Source organism: Calonectris borealis, chromosome 1 (genome assembly GCF_964195595.1).
Source record: "Calonectris borealis chromosome 1, bCalBor7.hap1.2, whole genome shotgun sequence".
Classification (NCBI taxonomy): domain Eukaryota; kingdom Metazoa; phylum Chordata; class Aves; order Procellariiformes; family Procellariidae; genus Calonectris; species Calonectris borealis.
Genome location: NC_134312.1, coordinates 70,926,788 through 70,939,880, shown reverse-complemented (window position 1 = coordinate 70,939,880; position 13,093 = coordinate 70,926,788). Strand labels below are relative to the sequence as shown.

The 13,093-nt window shown below is 39.0% G+C and overlaps 1 protein-coding gene across 1 annotated transcript in view; it reads right to left on the bottom strand.

Moving 5' to 3' along the window:
* The window catches only part of PTPRO (protein tyrosine phosphatase receptor type O), a 66,771-nt gene extending 58,702 nt beyond the window's left edge, over nt 1-8,069 (bottom strand). Inside the window, exons 1-2 of the mRNA XM_075141712.1 lie at nt 8,043-8,069; nt 7,494-7,767 (exon numbers count right to left, since the gene is read on the bottom strand). Of these exons, the coding sequence (XP_074997813.1) occupies nt 7,494-7,767; nt 8,043-8,069 (301 nt within the window). The remainder of the gene's footprint in view (nt 1-7,493; nt 7,768-8,042) is intronic.
* Nucleotides 8,070-13,093: the final 5,024 nt, after the last annotated feature.

Here is a 13,093-nt window from a genome sequence, read left to right as displayed (position 1 = left end):
TTCAAAATGGGGTTACAGTGTTAGTTGAAATTTTTCATAGTAACATATTTTAATAGAGGTAGTTAATGCACAACACCCTCAATAATTATGCCTACATCCTTATAAGTATTACCGTGTTGATTTAATTCCTGCACACTGTAGGGAACATTGAAAAATTCAGGCTGTTCATTAGCATGGCCTTAGAGGACACATTTGAGTTCAAAGTTCTGCTGCAGTAGGCCCTGGAGAAAACCTAATAAAATATTTTTCCCCAAAGAACATAGAGTCACAACGAGCAAGAGAAAGAGTAGATGAAAGGGAAGAGCAGCATCAGTTTCAAAAGTGGAATTATCCCATGGAAGGTGGAACAGATTAATCAAAGATGGAAAAGCAAAACTGTAGGGGAAGCAAAAATTAAATCCCAATTAATAGCACAGTACTTTCACCACAGTACTAAGCTTCCAGATGTGATGAGAAGCGGAGAAGAAAAACCAACTAAGAGCAAAAGCCACAGATGCAAATGGAATCTCTCCCTTAGTCTTAAGAAGAAGTTGTGTTGTCATTTTTAACTTTGTCAGAGCATGGGAATGCAATGTTGTGGGATTATTAAACTATTTCTCATGGCAAAGATGCTTCGTTAGCTTCAGGTAAATATCCGTATATTTGTATGTTAACCACTTACAAACAGAAACTCCCAATCTCATAGATACCAACAGGCACTTCAGTGATGAGATTTGTGAAAATTTTGCTGACAATTCATGATAGCCTAGAAATAAATAGGAGTAAAGCAGATCACAGGAAACAAAGCCTACCCTCTTCTTTCTGCTGAGGCTTTTCCCATCGCTTATTCTAAAATAAATAGTCGATCTGACTATCCACATGACCAGAGGGTTCATATCACAGCTCACACAGCACGCGACAGTAGTTTAAATGACAATAACAATCTCTAAATAGCACAACTGTTACATGCAGTCATCTTTCATGTTAGCGGGTGTGCCCCGGGCTTTCTTCTGCTATCTCATTCACATCTGAGGTCTCCTTATTTCTGAAAGAATTACTGAAACTTTCTTATGTCAGTGATTAAATTACCCCATTTATTCCTCTCTACAACAAATCAAATAAAGGATGGAAGTTATATTCATTTTTAATCCAAATGATTTTTCCTCCTGATGCTTTGATTTAATGAACCAATAATTGAATTAAGCGGTAATCACCACAGACTCTCTTTCTTGTTGTTATCTTCCACCTACTATCCTCTCCTTGCTCATGGCTGATGCTAGCGGAGTAGCATGAGTGATATAATGCAATTTAAAGATTCTTCCATTATCTTACTTCCTTCGGCACCAAATATTCACATCAAAAGCTATCTGCACACTGTGAAATTAAAAGGACATTAGCAGATAAAAATCATGTTCTGTTTTTCACTTACTAACTGGTCCTAGGGTTATTAAACTAAAAGAATATGTAAAATGTGACTCTTCACTCTTTATATTTATAATTCAGAGCATAAACTGCCTGGTCTTTTTAATTTTATTTTTCAGTATTTAGGATCCAGCTTTTCACAGATTTCAGTGGTTCTCAAAAAATAGCCCAAATAAAGTGTAATATAATACTTCAGAAAACTTAGAGCTTTATAAATGCTCTGCCCTACATTGACATCTGAAGTCATATTACAGAAGAGATTTTCAGTGTCCCTCTAATAGCATGTTTAAGGCACTTCTTCATGTACAATCTCTTTATTTTTAGACTTACAGATTATATTAAAAGCACATAGACACGCTTGCAGGATCAAGACCTAAATCTGCCTATTTTCTTAGTGTCTCAGAATTTGCTGCTCCTATAGCAACTGCTTTCCCATTATATCTGTATATGAGAAACTTAACTTCTGTGTTTCTCCTGGACTCTACAGCATTTTGCATTTAGCACATAGCTTGCATCATAAAAACATCAAGATAGCATAATAAATGCTGCTAACCTCTTCCTCAAATGCCCTGGAAAATTCTGGATGCTAAATCCTCCATTAATGCATTCAATCTGTGCCAGACACATTAATGTTTGCCATTCAGGGAAAAAAAAAAAAAGGTACATTGAAAAATAAGTACCATATTCCAGTCCAAATCAATTTGGTTTTAATATTCGTAGATCAGGTCATACTGCAGATTCAATTAATGACTGATTACTATGGTAGCTTAGATGTAGTATTACATGTGGTTGAATGGGACTGAGATCAATTCTCTTGCTTCTCATGCTCAAACCCAAATTAATCATGATTTACCTTCATATCATGACTTTTATAAAAAAAAAAGCCCCATTAGTGGAGTGGCCTAACTCCCGTGGGTAATCCCCTTTATTCACATGAAGAAGTTGTGAACTATATAACTTTCTCCCCAGGGTGACACTATTTCCATATCTATATAGTTATATAGTTACTGGGAGTAAGTCACAGCCAGGGTAAAGCTTCCATTATGCTATAAACTTTAGGGATCATTTTATCTCTTGCTAAAAAGCAACCATTTTTGAGATTAAACAGCTGCTTTAATACTTTAGGAGGATAATGTTCAACTTTATGGTATGTAATAGAGGATACCATGTGCAATTGCTTATGAACGGGGAATGTAAGTGAAAGTAGTATCTGAGTAATGATGGTATATACTGCAATTTCTAGATGCCCACTTAAGATGACATATAAGAAGACAATGCAAACTAAAAAATAATGTTGTCACAAGAACAAAGGTGTATCTGTTGCTCTTGAACAGATTTAGGCCAGTACTTTAAATCAGCCTTTCAAAGGAAATTATGGCAGGAAAAAATACTCATATGGTTGCAGTTCTTCTTGTTTCTTTGATTCTGAGGGAGGGTTTTATTCGCCTTAAAAAGGGGATAACATGATTTGTTTGCTGGGGAAAGCCGAGCACTAATGGACCTAGATGCTCTTCTGAGTTACGTTTCAAAATTAGGGCTGCCACAGATAGCCAGCCTTTTTAAAGATGTGCCATGTCGTACTTTAAGAAACAAAAGCACGAAGGGCTTAAGTTTTACATTTCATTGGAAAAAAACCTCTGAAGCTCCTACTTCAACGGCTCTGATCCATTAATGAGCCAGAGGAAAGGATTCGACCTGCTGAATCACTTCCTGCAGCATCTGGCACAACGACAACCGAGCATTAACTAGGCCTAATGCCAATTACTTTCTGAGAACTGAAGAGATCAGAGTCCCAGGCAGCAGGCCCGCTCGCCTCTTGAGGAGAATATTTTTTGTAGAAGAGGCGGAGGCAGAACTCTCCCTAAAGGGAATATATTTTACAGTGATTTATGTAAGGAACCATCGGCTTTTGAAACAATGAGACATTTACCACTCAAAACTCCTAATCACAAGCTAAAATAAAAGTCAGGCAAAGCTGCTCTTAATTACCCTCAGAGATCCCGAGATTCTGATTTCTCCAATTCCCGGCAGAGATACATTTTTCCTACAGCACACAATAGCTTTGCTTTCCCCATTCCTTCAAATGTACAAACATTTTTTCCTTCACAACAAAAATTGACAATGAATTTGAAAAAAAAAAGGCTATATGTGTATGAGTCACCCTGGGAAGAATAAAACAAGGCTTCAAGCTGGGAAAATGGAGAATGAGTGAGAATTTCAGTCACTGATTTTACATCCATGCTCTTTATTTCTCTCATAAACTCCTTTAAAACCAATTAGTAATAAGGTGGAACTTTTTTCCAAATATTGCAAAACATTAAATTAATTACATAAATTCTGGAGTTACTTCACTCCCGTTGAAAAGACAAAACTCCAAGAGCAGAAAAAAGCAGGCTTGAAATAATTGTGTTAGATACCAGAACCATGTCTAACCTTGTCCAGACTGAAAACTGGAAGGAAAGTCATTTTGATAGGCACAACACAATTGCACACACAGGAATCTGGCCAGGACAGTGAGATTCACACACCTATTCCTGTGAAAACCATCACAGGGATCTTTCGTAATAACTGGTCAGGGTTTCAGTTTTTCTTCTTCAGTGAAGTACTGAGCCCAATTTGCTGAACACAGCTTTGCTATCAGAATCAGAAGAAAAAGTGCTATTTTTTGCTCAAATTCTATTTTACAGGTTTCCTATCTAAGAGTTGAACGTGCCCTGTTCACCTTGTCCTTCTAACATCCGAAATCAGGAAGCAATGCAAGGATTTGGGCTGTGCTCAAGCTGACAATGCCCTTGGGCTCCGAGAAGAAATATTGCAACAAATAGCTCATACTTTGCATTACAACAATCTGGACTACAGAACCTAAACAAGGAAACTCTATAGTTTGTGGGGTTTTGATTAACATGAGATATAATATATAAGATATTTTATAAAATATAAGATATTTTATATTTTTATTTGTACATGTTTATGCACACACATATTTATATGTATTTATATTTATACATATATAATTATATATGTATATATAATGTATAAAATATATATTTTGTTATCTTTTAAATCATCTCTCTCTTGAGGAATCTTTTTTTTCTGGACAGAAACCTTTGAGGGGTAAAACAAAAGTCTTCTCTGACTTAAGTGGGATGAAGTTTCAACCTGTGAAGAGACATACCTTTTTCTTGCCAATATGCTGAGAAGCAGCACATTGCTGAGGGATGTGAATAGGAAAAAGGAAATGGCATCAGATATACCATCAGAAAGCAGAGGTCTTTCACGACTTTCACTGAATTTCTAAGTAGGCAATCTCTTTGAAGGACCTTGCTCTCATTTTGACATGCACAATTTGGATGCACGCTGCTCTGTGTGAAACTCAGATCTCCAGCATATGACCAAGCTGAAAGACCACATCTCCCTGCACTGACTCCTTTGCAGACATCAGGAGATCCCAGAGAACTATTGTGAAATATCAGAGTACAGCCTTGGGATAACCACATTGGCATCAATGGCTATCCTCCTTGATTTATCTTGTGGCAGCCTAATGAATGGGGCCAATCTGCAACTGATAAAGCTCTCCTGATACCAATGAAATTAGAGCAGGAATTAATTTGGTCCTGGAAGCTAGTTGCAACATGCCATGTTTTCATGTGTAAGATATAGATGGAATAAATTAGATGGTTGTATGTCTTTGCATGGTTAAAATAAACTAAGAATGTTAAACAGGCAGAAAGAGCATATGGCATGAAGAAAAATATGAATCTATCCTAATTATTGCCTGCCAATAAAAAACCCAAGTTAATTAATAGTCAGAAAATGATGTAAAACAGGCAGTGGACAATACCAATAAAAGGAAAAACTAAAAAAAGAAAATGAAAACCAATTATCGCCTAATGCAGTTTTGCAGGAGAAGCCAATGGTCACTACATGAGTTTTAAGATCTCTTTCCAAAAGCACTGCACTGAAATGTACCTTAAAAAGCCCAGCCTGCCACACTGTCTTTTCATTCCAAATTTACTTTCATTCCTGTAGCCTTGTGCTCAAAAAGATGAGCAATGTTAGTAGCTGAGGCTGCTACATGAGAGCTAGCACTCATCAGCCCGCCTAACAGAAAATACTAGGAAGGGGACTGGGCCCTTTCCCTTGCGAAGCTCACAATTTACAGCATACTTTTAGCGCTCAGTACAGCATCCTTCAACGCTGCCTGCAAAAATGCGCTTTCTTTTCCAGGTTGTCTTTCTGTTGAGGCAAAACCAGTGAAATTTGCTGTTCTCTTCTTGTAACATGAGTTCCTCAAGCAGCACTGGCCGACTGCCAAAATGGCTGGCCCTTCCAAGGTCTGGGCGAGCAGCAGAGGCCACAGCAGGAAACCCTGGGATGCTGCCAGCGCACCCGCGTAAGACAGGTGGTGAAAAGGGGTGGGCTCCTTTCTGTTGGAAAGGACACCGTCAAGCCTTGGAGGAGTGAGAGCCATGTGGGCTATGCCCCTTGGAGCCGTCAGCCTGACGCTCTTTCGGGAACACCTTGTGGAAACCCCCTGAGCCAGAAATGGGAAGTCTGGGGCTGGCTTTGACGGGCTGAGTGACACTGGCTCCCTTCTTCCTTCAGAGATTCCCTGCACAGGAGTGTGTGCTCCATCTGCTCTCCTGGATCACACCTTCTCCTACTACCAATGACCCTCGTGGGCTCTGGAAACCAAACAGCAATGAGCCCTGCTGCACGACTGCAAGCGCAGCATTCAAGACCCACTGGAAATGCATAGTGAGGCATTTTTTTCAGTTGTATATGACACCTGAAGCTTCCATTATTTTCTTTTAAAAAAACAAACAAATGATAAAATAGGAAATTGGATTAGAATTATTACTTTGTCTGTCTGCAAGGTTAAAGCAGTCAAAGAAAAGGAAATTCAGGCTGCTTACAAACCCTTAAATTGTCTGCTACACATAGATGTTCTTGCACGTATACCTTATGAAAGACTTGCATTACCCAACCCCGTGATGTTTTTCCCATGGGACCCTTCACGGTTGTCCTCATCACGGCACAACCTGAGCACACAAGGGAAGGCTGAAGAATGTATAGATGATGTAAAATCTGGTTACTCCTAAGTTTCAAGCACCTCACTCAGTAACATACAAGGCTACTGTAATATGCTTTGAATGTCATTACAGTAGATGGCATTCCTCATTGACAGAATAATATAAGTACACAAAATCATAACCATTCTTCATCTGCAAGCCAACTAAAACTGTCCATAGATTCTAAGGTGCCATTTAGCAAAAAAAAAAAATCTGGAAATTGCTTTTGCCCCATCCAAATAATTTTTTTGTCTCTCTTTTCTTGAATCTGTCTTCCAGATGAAGAAATCATTTTATATTCTACAAATTGTTTTCAGGTTGGTACATGGAAAGAGTTCTGGAGCAACAGTAGAGCCAGAAATATGGCAGGAATCACACAGAAATCTCTGGTTCTTCACATAATGACAGCAAACAAAATCACACCTCTCCCCCAGGATCAGTGCACCTGGAGGTAGTCAGAGAAAGACTACTACAGGTATGGTCTCCAACACAAAAACTTTCAGCTGTACTGGCAGAAACACATGGTGACTACTATCTGCTTTCCAGGTTTAGTACTGCTTTGATATATTAGCAATCAAAGAACATTGTTACAGCATTTGAAACAGAATATACCTCGCCATGTAACAGGAGTGCTTACACTGAAATGTCAGTTGATAATTTTTATGCCTTTTACTAGATTTTTGGAACTCCTAGTTCAAAGGGTTTAGGATGAACATCTGGAAATTAGGTTCATCCATCACTTCTTTCAGTATGTTAAACCTCGCCAGTTGGTGTTCAGGAAGGGTCACCCAGGGGAAACCCACAGCTGTCCCTTTCTTCTTGCCCAGACCTTGTGAATTTTCACTCACAAGCCTTCTCAACACATATTCCCTACTGTTCTCATACAGGGATTCATCCTACACAAGACCTATTGAACACAAAAGAATCCCACCCAGCCTTCTCCACAAGAAAAGTTTCTGGGGAAAAAAACCACACACAAAAAGAAGAATCGGAAGAAAAAAAGAATAAGGTGTTACTTACTGGTTAACACAGTGATTGATCTTGCTGACTTGGAAACCATATTTGAGTTCACTACCAACAGAGTTACTATGTAATATAGGCCATGGTATTTGGCATTAAAAACCACAGGGGCAGGTAAAGTGCTATTGAATTCTTCGAACTGGAAAAAGTAGTTCTTGGATTCTCCAGCTATCTTCACAACATATACAGAGGATGAGCTCACCACATCAGATGCTTCCAGGGAGACAATGATACAATTGTCTTCTCGGACAGTAACCTGGAAAGGTTCTGCATTCTACAAGACAAGAATAAAGACTTTGCTGAAGTAAAATCTATTATTTCACCTTTACACATTTCCCGTGGTATTCATAGGATATTCATGTTATATTTGTGATAAAGTTACGTTTAATATTCTGAAAGACAATTAACATCAAACCCTAGAAATTTTTTCAGAATACAATTCACAGTCAGCCAAAGTCCACAGGCATCTGATTATCAGGCCAGTCTCTCTGCAGCGGAGGCTGGTTCCTGCCATGTGCTTTCTGATGCTCTGGCTACTCCATCCCTTACATCCCGAGGAACAAAGCCTTCCGCCATTCTTTCCTGACAGAAGGTGGAATAGAGCAGAAGAAGGATGAGATTAGAAAGGGTATCAGGGGCAAGAGGATTTCCAATAAACCCACAAAGAGTAAGTCAGTTAAATTCCAAAAAAGAGATGATTAAATCAAGACTCTTTTATCTTGCAGAAACAGGATTATATATTCTTCAATGCAATATATTCTGAAAGCCTGCAACTGAAGAATAATTTTTGGCACTGACTAAGCTTTTCCAAATATGTCCGTTCCAGCAAGTACCAGGTGATAAGCTCTCAGTGTTATGTCCACGGCTTTCGCTGGCACTTTTTATTTCCTAAGCTACAACATTTCATTTTCAATATTTCTTTTATTAGTAGTAGGGAGAAAGGAGCAATTTAACCTTGTTTTCATATATCATGAGCATGTTAAGTCATTGCCAGCTGAAAACACTTTCCTTTTTATTAATTGCAAACCAGCTGTCAGCAAGAAGCACTTGTTCTCTACAGGAATTCCAAATCAGATTCATGGTAATTAATGAGAAGGAAAAGTTCAAGCTTTAATCAAGAGTTGTCTTTTTGTTTATTAGGCCATGCTGCTGCTTAGAATTTTTTTACCCCAGTGAAAACTGTAATATCTGACATTTTCAATTCCCCACTCCATGGTATCTTTTTCTCCTTCATATTTCACAGGCTGAGAGCTCTATTTGGAGGGCAGGGTGGGCAACCATGGCTAGTTTGCAACTTACTCATTCAATCAAGTTGTTCCTGTACCAAAGAGCTAGACACCTCCTTCCGAGAGTAATTCTAGCAACTTGGCTACCTCCTGTCTTCTTGTGGTTTTGTTTAGTGGGGATTCTTCCATGAGAATAATCTTTTTTCAATTTATGCTGCAGGAGCCAGGCTCCCTATTTGGAATTCACACATACGGTATTGCCAACTCTTGTCCTTCAAAAAACCCCCCAAAAAAACACAAGGACAAATAATTCAATAGTTCTAGGATTTTAAATAACAGTAAGATTTTAAATAACAGTAGTTTGCCTTTACATATATTTATGCTTTTATCATTCGGCTTAAGTGTACCTGAGGTCATATCACCCTATAGGCAAAACTATAGGCTTGAGAAGAAAGGACCTAAGCAAACCCACTCATCTGACCCAACATGAGAACAAAGTAACAACTGTATAGGTAACAAGTGTGTAAGTCGTCCAGCCCAAATAGGATAACCAGTCTAGACAACTTCAAGCCTGAGATCAAAAATAGAGGCAATGCAACTTCAGCTGCTGATTTGAGGTTTGCTTTGATTAGTCTTTTAAAAAATGGCTTTTAAGTTGCTAAAATTATATAAGCCAATGTTACCAATGGATGAATACTTTGGTGTGGAATTCTGGGTAATCTTTCACAGATGGCAGAGCAATTGCTCCAAAAGGTTTATCATGTAAGACTACAATTATGCAAAAGCTTCCATGTGTTTTCCTTAGCCTCAGCTGAATTCAACAAGCTTACCCTTGAGTAGATCAAAATACCACATTTCAAGTGTTTGTATTTTGTCTTAAATCCTGATCCAGCATTTGGATCCACACAGATTCAAACTTTTAACTGGGGATTATAGAATCATAGAATCATTAAGGTTGGAAAAGACCTCTAAGATCATCGAGTCCAACTGTGAACCCAACACCACCATGCCCACTAAACCATGTCCCTAAGCACCTCATCTACACCTCTTTTAAATATTTCCAGGGATGGTGATTCAACCACTTCCCTTATGTTTAGATCTGGTCAAAAACAAGTGGAGGTTCTCCTATACTTCTTCCTCTCCATTCTCCCCATGCTAAGAAAATATGGAATGATTCCTACTTCAGCTTTCCTGATGTGGGAAGAGAGGAGAAGGAAGGCACCCACACACTGGCTTTCCAGAAGCATGTGCCCTATTGTATCACAGAAAGCATGGTTATCTTCCAAGGCCAAGCAAGGAAAAACAGACCTGATTCAGCAAGGTTATTTCTACATATTAAGCTTGAAGTGTATGTATAATCCCATAGAAGTCAGTGAGTTTTGACCTTCCGTAGAGGTGCGTTTGAATGCTTCACTAGAGGGAAGAGAACGATGTTATCTCTACAATTACTCTAGCCTTCCCTCAGCTTCGCCACTGAACTGCGTGGTACTGACTCAACATGCCTACCTTGCTATGAAGAGACAGGCAAAAGAGCCCAACAAATTTATACGTGCCAACAAAGAGTTCAAAGCAAGTTCCTTGTGTTTAGTGGTATTATAACATCGTTTGTGATGTTAATCAAGTACAGCTGGAAATTAAGCATATAATTGCAGAGTTATAGACATTCCTAGGATATAATTAGATGCTTTCAGACTGCTCATATGGGGTGTGATTTTATTCTTTGATTCTTTCATGGGTATTGTATTAACCATGTTGAAGACCATACTTTTATTTTTCCCTTCGCAATGTTTTCTTGAATTCACAGCAAGTACCAGTCAGTGAATGACACGCTAACCTTCTTCAATAGTTCTCACACAATTAGCATAACATGCATCTGCTAGCTAAATACATAGAAACCTCACAGATATATGCCATCGTTACCTATGACCGCAGTTGACTGGGGAAAATAACTTTTTTTGAGTCCTTTATCTCCTAAGCATGTGGGGATTATGAAATGACAGCCTGCCTCCTTCATGTGCCTGTGTCCAGATGCTTTTGAACCACTGCTGCCATGATGCACAGGCATTTTTTGAGTGACAACTCTTCAGCAGTGGTGTGGCTTATCCATCCCACGCCTGCGCCCACCTGCATAATGCATCCCTCCCTTTCAGTGATTATGTGGCCCTCTTCCACACACCTGTACATGCCCAGGCTTTTGAACTGCTGCATGCACGGGACAGATGGTTTGTGGGAGGCATCTGTTGTTTATTATCCATTGGCTCCTGAAATAATTTTTATCCTTTCATTTCAGCTCTAAGGTTTGGTTTATAGAATGCAGTGGCAGATAAGGGATGAAAAAAAAGTCTTGGCAATTAACATGTCATAAAATGAGATCATTTATCTCCTTTGGGTATGGATCACTTTGGCAATGTTTTAAAAGAACAGACCATTCGGGGCATCCTGTTTTTCATGTTGTATGAGGTGAGGGTTACCAGCCAGGACCGGGATTTTGGGAAGAAGGCTAGGGACAAACCTGAGTATTTTTTCTAAGCACCGCTGGAAGTGACAAACATGCCCCACTTAACTAGATTGTAAAGCCAGTGTGTCTTAGGACTGACAGCATCAGTATGGTAAATACACATTTCATTACTTCTGGTCAGCTACCTCCAGGATTTAATTTGCTGGTGTCACAGCTTGAGCGGCTGTTTCATGCCTGTGGGGAAATTTGGCAGGGCTTGTGCATTCAGAACCAAATGATTAGCTCCAACTTCCTTCCTAGTTTATTATTACAAGCTCGTGCCACGCTAAAGCACTTAGGAAAAAAAAAGGGGGGTTGGAAGTAAATCCCACAATGTGATGCCTGTTCACAGTCATTTCCAGAGCAGGGATGAGTCATGCTAGTGGAATTTCCAGCCAATAACCAGGTCCAATTAAAATAAAAAGGAGGGGGAGGCAAGGAGATATACAACATGTCAAATAAACAATATTCAAAGAGTAATAGGAAAATAAATGGTGTGCAGCAGAGCTCAGAGTTCTCTTTTCAGAAGTCTATATCCTCAGTTTATTCCCCTAAAACAGTATGAGTTTTACACATGAGGAAGAGATCAAAGTTGCAAACCAGCTGCTAATTTTATGTACTTCAGCTTTTGAACGTCTCACTCTGAAACACATTGGGCCAGGACCCAGTTATCAAAAGTGCACACAGTTACATGTTCTGCTGACTTTAGGAGGAGCTGTGGATGCTCATCAGCTCTGTAAAATTAAAGTACTGGTAACTGCATCACGTTATCTAATGGTAGACAAGTGGAACTAAGACCCTGAACAAATCTGACTTCTGTCAGCTCCTATAGAGTAAACCCTGAAGTATCACAGAGTTTTCAAAGTGGGCATTTGAAATCCCAAAGCAGAGTAAATTTTAAAGCTATGAGGATCTACTACTTAGGGCAAAAGTACCATTATGATCATCTGCTGTATAATGGTCGTCAAAAATAACATCAATGTAAGTATTACAAGACAATACCGAACACTATATCCAGACCTCTTGGATGAAATACTAGCTATTTTTGTGAGTGATTCTACTAAGATATATTTTGTTCCAGTGGTCAATACCGCTAACTTCATTCTAAATCACATGATGACTCATTCTCACCAAGATTCATCTTACTTAATTTTACGTACTTAAATGGGATGACTGAGAGCCAGGATGACCTTTTTAGACAGAGTACCTGAGATCTGAATTACTTTTGAAAGTGCACTGAGCAGCCAAAGGGTCCGTGCTCCCGGCTTGGCAAAATTCCTGCAGTCCTCTGTCACCAGGTGCAGTGAGTCCAAGCCTTATAAGAAAGATAGGACCAGGATCCAGATTTCAGGATCTTGGCCTCTGCTATAGTCTTGCAGTGGTGCCTCCACAGAAAGCACATAAGAAATTTCACAAAATAAATAGCATTGCAAAACATGCATAAAAGTCACGTCACAGTATTTTTGCACCAGCTTCCTAATGTATGTTTTTCTTCTGATGGTGACAAATGATATTGAAGAACAATTCATTTTATTCAGAAATCGGAATATTATCTCCAATAAATCTACTATTCATTTGTTGGAAATTTGTTGTTTCATGTGAGTCACTGTGCAGGGAACAGAGACAAATTCTGGCCTATTTAAACTCTTTTAGTAATTTATTTTATAAAATTCTTTCTCCCTCTCTCTGTGCAGGCTAGACACATCATAGTTTTGGGATGATCCCAGTCACCTTCCAATCCTTTACAGCTGGAAAAAGGAGGGGTCTCTAAAACTCCCTTCTGTTGCAAAGTGAAGTCACCATTCAGAGCAGGCAACAGACTCTGGTTTCACACAATTTAGCTATGTTTTGAAGTATGAATTAATACTTAAATCTTT